The sequence below is a fragment of the Oncorhynchus clarkii genome, chromosome 6 (assembly GCF_045791955.1).
Source record: "Oncorhynchus clarkii lewisi isolate Uvic-CL-2024 chromosome 6, UVic_Ocla_1.0, whole genome shotgun sequence".
Classification (NCBI taxonomy): Eukaryota; Metazoa; Chordata; class Actinopteri; order Salmoniformes; family Salmonidae; genus Oncorhynchus; species Oncorhynchus clarkii.
Window position 1 is genome coordinate 38,754,362 of NC_092152.1, and position 17,703 is coordinate 38,772,064.

A 17,703-nucleotide genomic window follows, 5' to 3' on the forward strand; every position below is an offset into this window, starting at 1 on the left:
GCTTTATGAAATGGGTTTCCATGGCCGAGCAGCCAAACACAAGCCTAAGATCACCATGCACAATGCCAAGCATCGGCTGGAGTGGTGTAAAGCTCGCCACCATTGGACTCTGGAGAAGTGGAAATGCGTTCTTTGGAGTGATAGTCACACTTCACCATCTGGCAGTCCGACGGACTAATCTTCGTTTGGCGGATACCAGGACAACGCTACCTGCCCAAATGCATAGTGCCAACTGTAAAGTTTGCTAGAGGAGGAATAATGGTCTAGGGCTGTTTATCATGGTAAGGGAAATCTTAATGTTACAGCATACAATGACATTCTATACTATTCTGTGCTTCCAACTTCATGACAACAGTTTGGAGAAGGCCCTTTCCTGTTTCAACTAGAGGTCGACTGATTATTATTTTTCAACGCCGATACCGATTATTGCAGGACCAAAAAAGCCGATACCGATTAATCGGTCAGTTTTTTATTATTTATTTGTAATTATGACAATTACAACAATACTGAATGAACACTTATTTTAACTTAATATAATACATCAATAAAAATAAATTTAGCCTAAAATAAATAATGAAACGTGTTAAATTTGGTTTAAATAATGCAAAAACAAAGTGTTGGAGAAGAAAGTAAAAGTGCAAAAAGTGCTATGTAAGAAAGCTAATGTTTAAGTTCCTTGCTCAGAACATGAGAACATATGAAAGCTGGTGGTTCCTTTTAATTAACATGAGTCTTCAATATTCCCAGGTAAGAAGTTTTAGGTTGTAGTTATTATAGGAATTATAGGACTATTTCCCTCTATACCATTTGTATTTCATTAACCTTTGACTATTGGATGTTCTTATAGGCACTTTAGTATTGCCAGTGTAACAGTATAGCTTCCGTCCCTCTCCTCGCTCCTCCCTGGGCTCGAAACAGGAACACAACAACAGCCACCCTCGAAGCAGCGTTACCCATGCAGAGCAAGGGGAACAACCACTCCAAGGTTCAGAGCGAGTGACATTTGAAACGCTATTAGCGCGCGCTAACTAGCTAGCCATTTCACTTCGGTTACACCAGCCAAATCTCGGGAGTTGATAGGCTTGAAGTCATAAACAGCACAACAAAGAGCTGCTGGTAAAACGCCCGAAAGTTCTGTTTGAATGAATGTCTACGCGCCTGCTTAACTAGTGATTATGATTGATTGTTTTTTATAAGATAAGTTTAATGCTAGCTAGCTACTTACCTTGGCTTACTGCATTCGCGTAACAGGCTCCTTGTGGAGTGCAACGAGAGAGAGGCAGGTCGTTATTACGTTGGACTAGTTAACTGTAAGGTTGCAAGATTGGTTCCCCCGAGCTGACAAGGTGAAAATCTGTCGTTCTGCCCCTGAACAAGGCAGTTAACCCACCGTTCCTAGGCCGTCATTGAAAATAAGAATGTGTTCTTAACTGACTTGCCTAGTTAAATAAAGATTAAATAAGTGTAAAAAAAAATGAAATAATAATAATACAATTCGGTGTCCAGAAATACCGATTTCCGATTGTTATGAAAACTTGAAATCGGCCCTAATTAAATCGGCCATTCCGATTAATCAGTCGACCTCTAGTTTCAGCATGACCTCAACCCCATCGAACACCTTCGGAATGAATTCGAATGCCGACTGCAAGCCAGGCCTAATCGCCCCAAAATCAGTGCCCGACCTCACTGATGCTCATGGCTGAATGGAAGCAAATCCCCAAAGTAATGTTCCAACATCTAGTGGAAAGCCTTACCTGTTATTGCAACAAAGGGGGGACTGACTCCATATTAACACCCATGATTTTGGAATGAGATGTTTGACGTGTAAGTCTTTTGGTAATGTAGTGCACATTGTTACAGTTGTTGGTTAGCTAGCTAGCGAATTTTAGCATTAACATGAAATCAGTCAAAACAAGACATGGTATCAAGAGCCACTCAATTCCACACATGACAGTTTCTGGTCATTGTTGCCATCTGGCCATCCAGATTAAAAACAACTCATGACTTCTGCCCCAATAGGGTTGGTCGGTATGCAGATTTCCATACCCTTCATAATGTGCCATCCCGGAATATACAGTATTACAGGCAGTGCACAAGGGGAGCAATTATTTTCAAATGTAAACTGGCTGTGTTCACTTACCAGAATAATAACAAAATTCTTACAAATACCAATGAATTCCCATAACGGATTCTAGGAAAATGATAAGTGCATGCAAACATTTACTACTAAAGACACTTTCTCACCAAGGTTCAATATATGCCAGCATATGTCTTGTTTTTGACACTGTTCATTGCCAATTGAGAAATATCGTCCTGCCGCAATCCGCCAATTACTAATGTGGAACATGTTTGATTTTTGAGTATTTTCACATGCGAAGATAAGCTTTTGACCAATAGAGATTGCTAGCTGGGACACTGCCACTGACAGGTCTGTGGGTTTCAGTTATTGTCAAATGTGTCTCACGTGAATGAGAGGATCAAGTTGCCCACTGCACTGAAGATAGGAAACACTGTCACCACTGATAAATCCACCATAATTGAGAATTTGAAGAAGCATTTTTCTACGGCTGGCCATGCTTTCCACCTGGCTACCCCTACCCCGGTCAACAGCACTGCACCCTCCATAGCAACTCGCCCAAGCCTTTCCCATTTCTCCTTCTCCCAAATCCAGTCAGCTGATGTTCTGAAAGAGCTGCAAAATCTGGACCCCTACAAATCAGCCGGGCTAGACAATCTGGACCCTCTCTTTCTAAAATTATCTGCCAAAATTGTTGCCACCCCTATTACTACCCTGTTCAACCTCTCGTGTCGTCTGAGATTCCCAAAGATTGGAAAGCAGCTGCGGTCATCCCCCTCTTCAAAGGGGGGGGGGGGGGGGGGGGGGGGGACTCTCTTGACCCAAACTGCTACAGACCTATATCTATCCTACCCTGCCTTTCTAAGGTCTTCGAAAGCCAAGTCAACAAACAGATTACCGACCATTTCGAATCTCACCATACCTTCTCTGCTATGCAATCTGGTTTCAGAGCTGGTCATGGGTGCACCTCAGCCACGCTCAAGGTCCTAAACGATATCTTAACCGCCATCGATAAGAAACATTACTGTGCAGCCGTATTCATTGATCTAGCCAAGGCTTTCGACTGTCAATCACCACATCCTCATCGGCAGACTCGACAGCCTTGGTTTCTCAAATGATTGCCTCGCCTGGTTCACCAACTACTTCTCTGATAGAGTTCAGTGTGTCAAATCGGAGGGTCTGCTGTCCGGACCTCTGGCAGTCACTATGGGGGTGCCACAGGGTTCAATTATTGGACCGACTCTCTTCTCTGTATACATCAATGATGTCGCTCTTGCTGCTGGTGAGTCTCTGATCCACCTCTACGCAGACGACACCATTCTGTATACTTCTGGCCCTTCTTTGGACACTGTGTTAACAACCCTCCAGGCAAGCTTCAATGCCATACAACTCTCCTTCCGTGGCCTCCAATTGCTCTTAAATACAAGTAAAACTAAATGCACGCTCTTCAACCGATCGCAGCCTGCACCTGCCCGCCTGTCAAACATCACTACTCTGGACGGTTCTGACTTAGAATACGTGGACAACTACAAATACCTAGGTGTTTGGTTAGACTGTAAACTCTCCTTCCAGACTCACATTAAGCATCTCCAATCCAAAATTAAATCTAGAATTGGCTTCCTATTTCGCAACAAAGCATCCTTCACTCATGCTGCCAAACATACCCTTGTAAAACTGACCATGCTACCAATCCTCGATTTCGGCGATGTCATTTACAAAATAGCCTCCAATACCCTACTCAACAAATTGGATGCAGTCTATCACAGTGCAATCCGTTTTGTCACCAAAGCCCCATATACTACCCACCATTGCGACCTGTACGCTCTCGTTGGCTGGCCCTCGCTTCATACTCGTCGCCAAACCCACTGGCTCCATGTCATCTACAAGATCCTGCTAGGTAAAGTCGCCCCTTATCTCAGCTCGCTGGTCACCATAGCATCACGCACCTGTAGAACGCGCTCCAACAGGTATATCTCTCTGGTCACCCCCAAAACCAATTCTTTCTTTGGCCGCCTCTCCTTCCAGTTCTCTGCTGCCAATGACTGGAACGAACTGCAAAAATCTCTGAAGCTGGAGACTCTTACCTCCCTCACTAGCTTTAAGCACCAACTGTCAGAGCAGCTCACAGATTAATGCACCTGTACATAGCCCACCTATAATTTAGCCCAAACAACTACCTCTTTCCCTACTGTATTTAATTAATTTATTTATTTTGCTCCTTTGCACCCCCATTATTTTTATTTCTACTTTGCACATTCTTCCACTGCAAATCTACCATTCCAGTGTTTTACTTGCTATGTTGTATTTACTTTGCCACCATGGCCTTTTTTTGCCTTTACCACCCTTATCTCACCTCATTTGCTCACAACGTATATAGACTTGTTTATACTGTATGTTTGTTTTACTCCATGTGTAACTCTGTGTCGTTGTATGTGTCGAACTGCTTTGCATTATCTTGGCCAGGTCGCAATTGTAAATGAGAACTTGTTCTCAACTTGCCTACCTGGTTAAATAAAGGTGAAATAAAAATAAATAAATAAAGTCTGTATCAGCGCAGCCCCTTTGTAGCGCGATGAGCAAAGTACCTGCTCCACTTATTCAGTGCTAGGGCTGTCTGGCCAGCATTATCTCCCTGTCCCCACTCATGCTGCACAGAAGTTAACACACTTGAATAATGCAACACAGTATGTAAACATCGAAACAGTTCATTACTGTCACAAAAAATAAATATCCACACAGGCTAAAACACATTTACAATGCAACACGATACAGGTAGCTTCCAGCTTGAATTATAGGCTACCTTTCCTTGTTAGCTTACAACGGAATATCCCTCGCAAAGAAAAACACATTCACTTCATTTTCTTTTGCCTCCCTTCGGGTTTTCACTAGATTCCATAGACACATTATGCCTGCAAATGACAATTAACGTCTTAAAGAGACAGCGCACCATTTTAGAAAAGATATAGCTTCTTCCATGCAAATGCTGTTAATCAGTACAATAAAAATAATGTACTCTTAGCCGTTGCCAATATAATAAGTCCTAAATAGAATTGCGCAAGAAAGGAACAGTGAAGACAGAGATGTGTAAGTTTGAAGTTAAAATATTATAGGTCTGCTAAAGTGAATCTTTGCGACCACCTGTGCTACAGGCAACCCAAAGAGGCAAAAAAATATACACACGTTCATCAATAAGTGGTTGCACAGATTTAGATAAATCACGCATTCAAATTAAAATGTCAAAATAACCACCCATTACTTCACAAAAATGTATCAATGGCTGATCATTAGGCTATGGACTGCTTGATAGCATGAGTTTCTATTGTCAATTTCATCTTCATAGCCGTCTCTCTATATCTCCACCTTAAACGTTTCTTCGTCAATTTAAATGATAGGATAATGCTAAATCAATGTAGCCTATAATGTAGACTAGTTTTGGATATCATACAGAAATTTGACTTGCTATGAGAAAACAAAATTTGAATCTGTATTTTTCGTGATTAGGACGAAAAGATCTCAACGCAGTTGGTGAGAAAAGGCCTTAAGACAGACAACACAGCTCATACGGTTATACAAGTATATCAAAATGCAATTTGCACAACGCACAAAACAAATATTAGACAGCAGGGACCTTAATCCAGGAGGAGATTGTCTCTGCTGCTGTTACAAAGAAGCTTGATCTTGCAAGCGTGAGCCACTTACCTAATATTAGCAAAAACCCCGCTGGAGATAACTATCTAAGAGTAGCAAAATAACTTAATAGTTAAGACAAATATCTGTCAAACAGTAGTGAATTTCATACAAGTGTAACCTGATCACCTCACTTAAGTTGTGCTGCAGGAGTGACTCACCTCACGAAGCTGCTGTTTTTGCTCGTTGTGTTTCTTTGTAAGCAAACATGTGAATCGCTCAAACAGCTGTTTTGGGAAACTAGTTCCAGTAAGCTTCATAATGAAACAATCTAACAGGCGAAATTATCAACATGATCTGCTTTATCTACACTACATGACCAGAAGTATGTGGACACCTGCTCATTCCAAAACCATGAGCATTATTATGTAGTTGGTCTCCCCTTGCAGCTATAACAGCCTCCAATCTTCTGGGAAGGTTTTCCACTAGATGTTGGAAGATGGCTGAATGGAAGCAAGTCCCCGCAGCAACAAGACCATTAGTGTGGACGGGCACTGATGTTGGGCGATTAGGCCTGGCTTGCAGTCAGAGTTTCAATTAATCCCAAAGATGTTCAATTGGGTTGAGGTCAGGTTTCTGTGCAGGCCAGTCAAGTTCTTCCACATCAATCTTGACAAACCATTTCTGTATGGACCTCACTTTGTGCACGGGGACATTGTCATTGTGCACGGGGGCATTGAAACAGGAAAGGGCCTTCCCCACACTATTGCCACAAAGTTGGAAGCACAGCATCATCTAGAAAGTCATTGTATGCTGTAGCGTTAAAATTTCCCTTCACTGGAACTAAGGGGCCTAGCCCAAACCATGAAAAACATCCCCAGACCATTATTCCTCCTCCACCAAACTTTACAGCTGGCACTATGCATTTGGGCAGGTAGCGTTCTCCCGGCATCGTCCTTCAGACTGCCAAATGGTGAAGCGTGATTCACCACTCCAGAGAACGCATTTCCACTGCTCCAGAGACCAATGGTGGCGAGCTTTACACCACTCCAGTCAACGCTTGGCATTGCACATGGTGATCTTAGTCTTGTGTGCAGCTGCTCAGCCATGGAAATTAATTTCGAAAAGCTCTCGACTAACAGATTATTTTTACGCGCTACAGCACTCGGTGTCCCATTCTGTGAACTTGTGTGGCCTACCACTTCCTGGCTGAGCTGTTGTTCCTAGACGTTTCCTCATCACAATAACAGTCTTTCAGTTGACTGGGGCATCTCTAGCAGGGCAGACATTTGACGAACTGACTTGTTGGAAAAGTGGCATCCTATGACGGAGCCACGTTGACAGTCACTGAGCTCTTCAGTATAGCCATTCTACTGCCAATGTTCGTCTTTGGAGATTGCACGGCTGTGTGCTCAATTTTATACACCCGTCAGCAATGGGTGTGGCTGAAATAGCCGAATCCACTCATTTGAAGGGGTGTCCACATTCTTTTGCATATTTTGTGTATTACCAAGTGCACAAGTTGACTGCAGGTAATTATTTAAAACATACAAATATTCAAATGTATTTAAAAATGGTTTTGGAGTGCATTTCAAAATACCCCGGGATACTGTATATAAGGTACACCGCCCAACCCTAATGGGTTTTCATGTTTGAGAGACAAGATGAGAAATTGGAACTGGGCCTTAGGCACCAGCTGGTGCACAACATTAACTGTCTGCTGCGTAGGGGTTGGGCCTAGTCATTAAAACATCGTGAAATATTACTGTTGAAAATATTTCAAATGTACTTGTATGCGAGGGCCCCAAGAGATTATTCTGAATGTCTTACCACGGTTCTCTGTTGATTGGGGAGGAAGACACGGATGGTGCCCCCACCTCGGGGCACATCCTCTGGACTAGTCTCTCCCGAGGAGGAGCAGGAGGAAGAGTTTGAGGACATAATGACAGGCAGGAAGAGCAAGGGAGGCAGCACTGAGATCCTTCAACAACAGGAGAACTTCATGCACTGGGGATCCGGGGGAGTGAGCCCTTACCTGGAACCTGAGACAAACAGTGCTACTAATTAGCAACAATCCATCTGACGCCAATGACCGAGTGAAACAAATGTGCCCATAATCATGATCTTAGATCGACAGAGTATGTTGCAACTAGCTAGGATGATACCACACTGGTGTGTGTGCAGAACTGGTAAATAAACAGAAGAGGCCTCATTTTGACATTCCAAAATCCAGCTGCTCACAATAAAATCATTGACTGTTAGGGTTGTTTGCACCACACAAGTGAGCTGGTGTAAATTGTCAATGACTCGAGCAAACGTTATTCTCATATGAAAATGATTACTATTTTGACACGTCAACTAAATGTACTAGCTAACCAGCTATAGTAGCTTTATAGGCAACTTTTCATAGCCTAGACATCTAGCTAACAATAGCTACACTATGTCTCGCTGCACTTTTACTCTGAGCTGGAAACATTTCATGTGTATGCGAAATGGCATTAACCAGTAACGTTATTGTAAGAGCCGCGTTGACTCATCATAGCCCAAAGTAATTAGCTATCTACAAATGCTATAGCTAGCAGAAGTCTGGCAAATAAGATAACTAGTTACGTATCCTAGTTTAGCATAGTGGGATTTGACTGCTTAGCAATATGACATTTCGAAAATGTGGAAGCCATGTTTGTCTCAGTTAACCACTTTAGATTACTATTCATTTATAATTATTTTTGATGAAATGACAATACCGCTTCTACAAGGCTAAATTATAAATAGTTTCTTAATTCCTGTCAGGTGTTTTTTCACGTTCGAGTGAGCGCTTTCATGAGGCGGAAAGGGATTAGTTAGCTAGATGGCAAGCTAGCTAGTAAAACCAGAGCTAACGTAGCGCGTTAGCTTGCTACTTTTGCTGTCTGACATTATCAAGTAATGAAAAGCTTGTTTACGCATTAGCATAAGCAACTGTTTTATTCATAATGGGCAATTAAAGACCACTGCAAAACGAGTCAATCATAAACAACTAATTGCATATTTGGTTTCGGAATAAAGTCTTACCTGAAGCAGCCATCTTGAATTCTCTCAATCTGAAGTAGAATCTGTCAAGTATTTCTGGGAAAGCGGAACACCTCCGTGATGCACGCTCTGTATTGGGCCATTCTCTCATTTACACTCGCTCATTGGATGACAGAATCGATACATAAAGGGGGCGGGTGTTACAAGCAACAACAAAAAATGTCATTGTATAAATTCATGTCACAGTATGCTACACAGACAAATTAAGTGGATGATTCAGGGTAACCATTGGTTACATCAGAATGTATAAAATTAAACTACAAAAAGAAGAAGCAAAAAGCAAAACAGCTGCATACCATAAATGGAGTTAGGGCCTCAGTGTCAGTGGAGGCTCCTCAGAGGAGGAAGGGGATGACCATCCTCCTCAGTGAATTACATTTTTTTTAAAATAGTGAAACATTTAAAAAGTTATAATTCTTAGATAAAACTATGCAAAATATTTTCACGTCGCCAAATAATTGATTAAAACACACTGTTTTGCAATGACGGTCTACAGTTGCTTCAACAGCACTCTGTAGGGTAGCAGCATGGCGTAGCCGGAGAACAGCTAGCTTCCGTCCTCCTCTGGGTGCATTGACTTCAATACAAAACCTAGGAGGCTCATGGTTCTCACCCCCTTCCATCACCCCATACAGAACCAATCAGTCGATATAATTGAGAACAATCATCAGAAATCACGTGATATGAATCAGACAGTGGGTCGCCACCTGATCCACTAGTTGGTCAGAAGGTTAAAATCAACGTTTTATGTCGTAATTTCCGAGTAGGCGGTAAAGATAATTTTTATTGTGCTGTAACTGAAACTAGAAGATCTTCTGATGTCCTTTCCCTTCGTCAAAGGTACGTAATGGATTTTTATAGTGTTTTTACCCCGGGATAACCCACTGTTATGACCCATAGAAGGGAAGAACATTTATTGAGTGCAATTTGATCTACAGTACATCTACACCACGATATGGAACATTGAACCTTCTGACCAACTAGTGGGTCTGGCGGCGCCTCACTGTCTGATTCATATTGTTTTGATGGTGAGGACTGTATGTAATGGAGGAGATTGGTGGGAGGATGAACAATCTAAAATACCTTGACACTTTTTAAAATGGCAGCGCTAACGAATTACAATTTGGGTACCTGTAAAAGTCATTGACTTTTGTTTTTCCCTACAGACAATCGTCTCATCCCTACTAAGGTTCGCAGAGAAGCTGTACAGTTACAGAAATTGCTGGAGTATGATGATGAGGGAGCAGAAGGTTTGTTTCTGCACACCAACATTTAAACGACACCCCATTCCCTATACAGTGCACAACTGTTGACCACCGAGACACTAGGCTCCGGTCAAAAGTATTGAACTATATATTGTATAGGGTACCCTTGGGACGCATCCTCAGTGTTGTCTTGTTTATGATGTTGACAACACATCTCATGGAAAAGCAGCCTTACCACAGTTTCCCATTAAAAAAATGTGCAAACAGTGACTGAGAGATACTCTGTGTGTGCAGGTGTCAGCTCTCACATGGATGATGAGTATAAATGGGCAGTATAATAGATTAAGTTTTAAACAAGTAACCCTCAATTTTTGCTGACGTGCAATGTTTGCTATTGACAGGAGGTGAAGCTGATCTTCCCTGGGGCTCAGCGTATGAACAGGGGAGGTCATGAAATTAAAGCTCTAGTACAAGCCTGTAAAGCCAACAATGTTACAGACCTGGTCATCGTTCATGAGACTAGAGGACAGCCAGGTAAGCCCATCTAGGCGTATAACAATCTTTTTTTTTTTCAATAAATTTGTATTTATTTATTTCCACACAAGAAAATACAAAACAATATGATCCGAGTTTAAAAGGCAAGTTAAACTTGCCTGCGCAGAAGTGGTTTAAAAAAACGTAGGTTTTCAGAAGGGTCTTGGATGGTTGGAAGTGTTGGGCCAGAGGCCGAGAGGTCGCTGGTTTGGGTCCCTGCGTCGACTGGGTGGGCGATCTTTCGATGTGCCCTTGGAGCTGGGTGCTTGACCATGATTGTTCCCGTGGGTTACTCTGGATGGGATTCTTTGCTAAATGACTAAAATGTAATGTATATGTTGAGGGACTTCACAACAGGTGGATTTTATGTTTTAAAATTCAATAATACTTTTTTTAAACTGAGGGGCTTGCAAAGCACCTCCCAATTTCAAATGTTTAATTAACCAACTATAATCATCTCGAACCATCTATTACCAACACCAAATGATTATAGCCATAGCCTGGTTCAAGTCTGTTTATGCTCTTTCTAACTCCATTGCTGTCATTGTCAACATGTTTGGCATGACAATTCTATAAGGACTTGATAAGAGAGCAGAAACAGACTGGCACCCAGGTTCATATCCACGTGTAGCCGATGTGAAATGGCTAGCAAGTTAGCGGTGGTGCGCACTAGTGGCATTTCAATCAGTGACGTCACTTGCTCTGAGACCTTGAAGTAGTGGTTCCCCTTGCTCTGCAAGGGCCGCGGCTTTTTTGGAGCGATGGGTAACGATGCTTCGAGGGTGACTGTTGATGTGTGCAGAGCGTCCCTGGTTCGCGCCCAGGTCGGTTCGCGCTATACTGTTACACATGCACATTATATATGCATATACACATACACATTACCAGTCAGAAGTTTTAAAACATCTACTCATTCAAGGCTTTTTCTTTATTTTTACTATTTTCTACATTGTAGAATAATAGTGAAGACATAAACTATGAAATAACACATATGCAAAGAGTGTGCAAAGATGTCATTAAGGCAAAGGGTGGCTATTTGAAGAATCTCAAATATAAAATATATTTTGATTTGTTACACACTTTTTTGGTTACTACATGATTCCATATGTGTTATTTCATAGTTGTGGTGTCTTCACTATCATTCTGCAATGTAGAAAATAGTAAAAATAAAGAAAAACCCTTGAATGAGTAGGTGTTCTAAAACTTTTGACCTGTAGTGTATAGATTTTTTTTTTTACAGGCTGGAATGCATCAATCCAAGTAAAAACACTGCATCAAGGGAACTTTAAAATAACTACTTTTATATTGCCTGTGTGAACTGTATAGATGGGCTGGTGGTGTGCCACCTACCTTTTGGACCGACTGCGTACTTCACTCTTTACAATGTGGTAATGAGACATGATGTGCCGGACATTGGAACCATGTCTGAAGCCTACCCCAACCTCATCTTTCACAACTTCTCCTCACGACTTGGCCAGAGGGTGAGAGACTTGGCACTTCACAATTCTCAATAAATGTTTACCCTGGTACTGTTAGTGCATCCAAAAGTTTCTGACACCGACTGTAAGTAAATCTCTCTTAATCAGGTTTCCAATATCCTCAAGTATTTGTTCCCAGTGCCTAAAGAGGACAGCAGGCGGGTTATCACATTTGCCAACCAGGAGGATTGTATATCTTTCAGGTGAATAGAGGGATGCTTTGAAAGAGCTATTTGCGAACATGTACCTAATCTTGGGCAGACAGGTTGACTGTAGACTCCTTCAGGTAGCGGAATGTAGTTACACATTCTTATTTAAGGACCTATTTTTATTGCAGACATCACACTTACAAGAAAACGGACCACAGGAACGTTGAGTTGTCAGAAGTTGGGCCCAGATTTGAAATCAAATGTAAGTACAATGTTTTACCTTTCTCATCATAAGCAACACCATGTTTTTGAACAATGTGTAATTTTGGATTAATTGCAGTTTTACCTTTTCCTGCACTGCTCCCCCTATACATTTAGTGTTGTTTTTTTAAAATATATATATCTTGTGTGTATTGAGAATGCATACGCAAAATTGTAATTGTTATATTATAATCTAGTGATAACTGTTTTTCTGTCTGTAGTGTACATGATCAAGCTTGGTACCCTAGAAAATGAGGCTACAGCGGACGTTGAATGGCGCCACCACTCATATACACACACTGCCAAAAAGAGGAAGTTTCTCAGCATGGAGTAACATTAGCCACGTCTCAGTGTGCCCCTCTCATTTACAGGCCATGGCCAAAGCAGCCTAACCACATAGTAGTCTAATGTTGTGTTTTCAGTTTTACACACCATACCTCAGATTTGTATTTCATGGAAATATGGCCTCAGACATTGAATAATTTCATTGAAACAGACTCTACCAGAGAAGTTATGTATACTACGATTTTCCTAACTCCAAATTTGACTATTTTCTATAAAATTAACAGAACTAAAGAAAAAAATATTCTTCATAACAAGGCTATTGTTGGCTTTGCTATATGTCTGATGTTATAGTTATTTACCTATTTTCCAGGGGGCTACAAAAATACTCAATACTTACTTTTTTTAAAATGGCTAAAATGTAAATTTTTCCTTTATCAGCCTCACAGTATTATAGACCTAGAATTGTGTACTACATTTGCACTGTATCTGAGGTAGTGACTCGCCCAGAGATGTTTTTCCTTGCTCTTATGATACATACCACCTTTCCACATTACTGTTGTTAATTTGAATCATACATACAATCTGAACTTATCACAGGATGCGTTGGTGGTCGGTGCCGTTTGAGGATGTTTATTTTTTATGAGCATGGCCTTATTTCTATTACAGCATGTAGGATGACTGTCATTCATATTCCATTCACCCACTTCAATATAACAGGTTTAGGCTAATACATGATACTAGATTTTTCCCTATGCGGTTCCTTCAACCTAGCCTATGAATGAAAGTTTGCAACGTAGGTACACACCGATCTAGGGTGTAATCATTAGTCCAACAGTTGCAAATGAGTTTTTATTGGTCAAATTCAGATATGATTATCCCCGTTCCATTTGCTTCTGTTAAAGAAACATCTTTCAACAGAATTGGTGGAATGAATACACCCCTGATCAAACACAAACCGTTAACTCTCATAGCCACATATAAACACCTCATTGTATACCTTCTTGCATCTACGCACTCTCCTCTTACCTTTTCCCTTCACTTGTGGACTAAAGTGCACAACACATCAGCTGCCATGACCAGGCGAAAAAACCTTACCAAGCCAAACCTTCATATCATAAACGCTACACACAGCCTACATCGTTGTCACCATATTAGCTAAAGTAATGTCAAGGTTAACATAGTTAATAGATATAGCGTGTTAGTAAACCCGCTACAATCATGCAGCACAGTGTACAGGCAGTTTTGCAGGAACACCGGTGGCAATACATTAGTAAAACCAAAAGCTTACCTTGGAAGAGTTCCAATGTTGGATAGTCATAGCCAGATAGCTAACATAGCGTCCCTCTGTTTGAGCCAGGTGTTTGAGTAGGCTAAATTATCCAGCTAAGTAAGTGAAAGTGAAAAACATTTTGAAATATAGCTATCTCTCTTGCTCCTTCATTTTTGAAGTTATTCATTTGTTCAAAACTGTTCAACTATTGTCGTTGTCTTTGAGTCAGCTACTCACCACATGTTATGCACTGCAGTGCTAGCTAGCTGTAGCTTATACTTATGCTAGATTCATTTTGATCCTTTGATTGGGTGGACAACATGTCAGTTCATGCTGCAAGAGCTCTGATAGGTTGGAGGATATCCCCTGAAAGTTGTCATAATTACTGTGTAAGTCTATGGAAGCCCCCAATACACTTGCAATCAGTCGATATAATCGACAACTATCATCAGAAATCAGCAGATTTCAGCTTCTGTTTCTTCTCCTCAATCGTCCGCACCCTGTCCTCTTGGGACTTCCTATACAGGTACTCCCGTCTCAGTCTCGTCGAAGCTACAATCATCAGAGAGAAACACACCATGATAAACAGTAGAAAGCTGACTATCAGCATTGTACTGTTCATTATGGCTCAGAAATGATACAGAATAGTAATCGGACACACAAGAATTACAGGGGGGGAAAAAAACACGAGAATTGCTCAGAAAGACCACTCTATAATCCAAGATCAGTACTAGTGAAATCGGAATTACATCAACCCAACATGCCCATCTGGCAGTATTTAGATAGCAAACTAGCTAATAATCTAGCATGGTAACCTGGATCAGCAACCAGACAATATATGTTTCTTTACAACACTCTGGAGCTAAATAATCAGAGGCTTCAAGCTGATACGAAGTTTTGAAAAGCTAAACAAATACTCCATGGAGTTACCATTTTGTTGATTGGATTGCACGCACTCACAACCACACACACCCACACCCACAACTGCGAGGAAGTCACCAACCATCTTTTTCATTGGATAAGCCAACATCCAATGGGAGTGTGCGAAACTGGTAAGAAAGATTGGACGATAGACGTTTCAAAATAAAAGCCCCAAATACGAGCTATCAAAGTAAAAGTCCCAAGTACAAGCCATGAACATACACGGAAAATGCATTTCACATTTGCATGTTTGATTCATTAGCTCTTTTTATTTTCCCAGATCTCAGAAAAAGGTTTAAATAAGCCATATGTTTCTAATTGTGTGACTGCATACTGAACCAGTAACTTACCTGGGCTAAGGAGACGACGAATATGACGTCACCTCCTCTCTGCACAGAAAACGACAATTTAACCTACAATTCACCACCTCTGCAAGCGTTATAATGTCAAAATATGTTCGTTGCTCACCAAATATGTCTACCTGCAAACTATCGACACCTGCAGGCAGGAAAACCACATTTTGAACTAAAACTAAATAAAAACTGGCAAATCGGGTCTGAAAACTAACTGAAACTAAAGTGAATTTGTAATAGAAAAATAGCCTCACATAAAAACACAAAACTACACTGAACAAAAATATGTTTCATGAGCTGAAATAAAAGATACCAGAAATGTTTCATATGCACAAAAATCTTATTTCTCTCAAATTTGGTGCACAAATTTGTTAACATCCCACAGCCCCATGTACAATTCCTGGAAGCTGAAAAAATACCAGTTCTTTCGTGGCCTGCATACTCACCAGACACCCATTGACCATGTTTGGGATGCTATGGATCGACATGTACAAAAGTGTGTTCCAGTTTCTGCCAATATCCAGCAACTTTACACAGCCATTGAAGAGGAGTGGGACAACATTCCACAAGCCACAATCAACAGCATGATCAACTCTATGTGAAGGAGATGTGTCACGCTGCATGAGACAAATGGTGGTCACACCATATACTGACTGTTTTTCTGGTCCACACCCTATTTCTTTTAATGGTATCTGTGACCATTTTCAAACAGAAATGTGCATTCCGTAGCACTAATTTCACAAAGTTTTGGGACACTGTAAAGTCCATGGAGAATAAGAGCACCTCCTCCCAGCTGCCCACTGCACTGAGGCCAGGAAACACTGTCACCACCAATAAAACTACGACAATCAATAATTTCAACAAGCATTTTTCGACAGCTGGCCATGCTTTCCCCCTGGCTACCCCCTACCAATCTGGTTTCCGAGCTGGTCACGGGTGCACCTCAGCCACGCTCAAGATCCTAAATGATATCATAACCACCACCGATAAAAGACAGTACTGTGCAGCCGTCTTCATCGACCTGACAAAGGCTTTCGATTCTGTCACCTCATTCTTATCGGCAGACTCAATAGCCTTGGTTTCTCAAATGACTGCCTGGTTCACCAACTACTTCTCAGATATAGTTCAGTGTGTCAAATCGGAAGGCCTGTTGTCCGGACCTCTGGCAGTCTCTATGGGGGAGCCACAGGGTTAAATTCTCGGGCCGACTCTTTTCTCTGTATCTATCAATGATGTTGCTTTTGCTGCTGGTGATGCTCTGATCCACCTCTACGCAGACGACACCATTCTGTATACATCTGGCCCTCCTTTGCACACTGTTAACAAACCTCCAAACAAGCTTCAATGCCATACAACATTCCTTCCCTGGCCTCCAACTGCTTTTAAATACTAGTAAAACGAAATGCATGCTCTTCAACCGATTGTTGCCCGCACCAGCCTGCCCTACTAGCTTCACTACTCTGGATGGTTCTGACTTAGAATATGTGGAGAACTACAAATACCTAGGTGTCTGGTTAGACAGCTTCCTATTTTGCAACAAAGCCTCCTTCACTCATGCTGCCAAACATACCCTCGTAAAACTGACTATCCTACCGATCCTTGACTTTGGCGATGTCATTTACAAAAGCCCCATACACTACCCACCATTGCGACCTGTATGCTCTCGTTGGCTGGCCCTCACTACATATTCATTGCCAAACCCACTGGCTCCAGGTAATTTATAATTCTTTGCTAAGTTAAGCCCCACCTTATCTCAGATCACTGGTCACCAAAGCAACACCCCCCCCCCATAGCACGCACTCCAGCAGGTATATTTCACTGGTCATCCCCAAAGCCAACACTTACTTTGGCCGCCTTTCCTTCCAGTTCTCTGCGGCCAATGACTGGAATTGCAAAAATCACTGAAGCTGGAGACTCATATCTCCATCACTAACTTTAAGCATCAGCTGTCAAATCAGCTTACCGATCACTGTACCCGCACACAGCCAATCTGTAAATAGCACACGCAACTACCTCATCCCCATATTGTTATTTATCCTCTTGCTCTTTTGCACCCCAGTATCTCTACTTGCACATCATCATTTTTACATCTATCACTCCAGTGTTAATGCTAAATTGTAATAATTCCGGCTCTGTAGCCTATTTATTGCCTTTACCTCCCTACTCTTCTGCATTTGCACACACTGTACATATATTTTTCTATTGTGTTATTGACTGTACATTTGTTTATGTGTAACTCTGTGTTTTTATCGCACTGCTTTGCTTTATCTTGGCCAGGTCGCAGTTGTAAATGAGAACTTGTTCTCAACTGGCCTACCTGGTAAAATAAAGGTGAAATAATACAAATAAAACAAATCTGTGACCAACAGATGCATATCTGTATTCCCAGTCATGTGAAATCCATAGATTAGGGATTGTTGCGTTTATATTTTTGTTCAGTGTATAATAACCTTGCTGCGTACTGAGCCTATCTG

At 41.5% G+C, this 17,703-nt stretch overlaps 2 protein-coding genes across 4 annotated transcripts in view; one reads left to right on the plus strand and one right to left on the minus strand.

Moving 5' to 3' along the window:
* LOC139411107 (A-Raf proto-oncogene, serine/threonine kinase) overlaps positions 1–8,849 on the minus strand; it is a 29,438-nt gene extending 20,589 nt beyond the window's left edge. Inside the window, exons 1-2 of one of the 3 annotated variants that reach the window (XR_011634565.1) lie at positions 8,756–8,849; positions 7,535–7,746 (exon numbers count right to left, since the gene is read on the minus strand). Coding sequence is in view for 1 of the 3 variants with exons in the window: in XM_071156966.1 (XP_071013067.1) it covers positions 7,535–7,645 (111 nt within the window). In the remaining 2 variants the exon portion in view is untranslated. The remainder of the gene's footprint in view (positions 1–7,534; positions 7,747–8,755) is intronic. The other 2 variants (XR_011634566.1, XM_071156966.1) reach the window with 2 other exon arrangements.
* Positions 8,850–9,938: 1,089 nt separating this feature from the next.
* Positions 9,939–13,197, plus strand: LOC139412059 (U3 small nucleolar ribonucleoprotein protein IMP4-like). Its single transcript, XM_071158852.1, has 6 exons — positions 9,939–10,023; positions 10,273–10,512; positions 11,839–11,993; positions 12,099–12,193; positions 12,328–12,401; positions 12,622–13,197. Exons 2-6 carry the CDS (start codon positions 10,413–10,415, stop codon positions 12,732–12,734), a joined length of 537 nt encoding a protein of 178 aa, XP_071014953.1. The 5' UTR covers positions 9,939–10,023; positions 10,273–10,412; the 3' UTR covers positions 12,735–13,197.
* Positions 13,198–17,703: the final 4,506 nt, after the last annotated feature.

What these genes read in the sequence shown, in the direction of transcription:
- LOC139412059 (XM_071158852.1), top strand. Translation starts at nt 10,413, where the DNA reads ATGAACAGGGGAGGTCATGAAATTAAAGCTCTAGTACAAGCCTGTAAA. An exon ending in TGAGACTAGAGGACAGCCAG is followed by an intron (nt 10,513 to 11,838) that starts GTAAGCCCATCT and finishes TGAACTGTATAG; the next exon opens with ATGGGCTGGTGGTGTGCCAC. An exon ending in CCTCACGACTTGGCCAGAGG is followed by an intron (nt 11,994 to 12,098) that starts GTGAGAGACTTG and finishes TCTCTTAATCAG; the next exon opens with GTTTCCAATATCCTCAAGTA.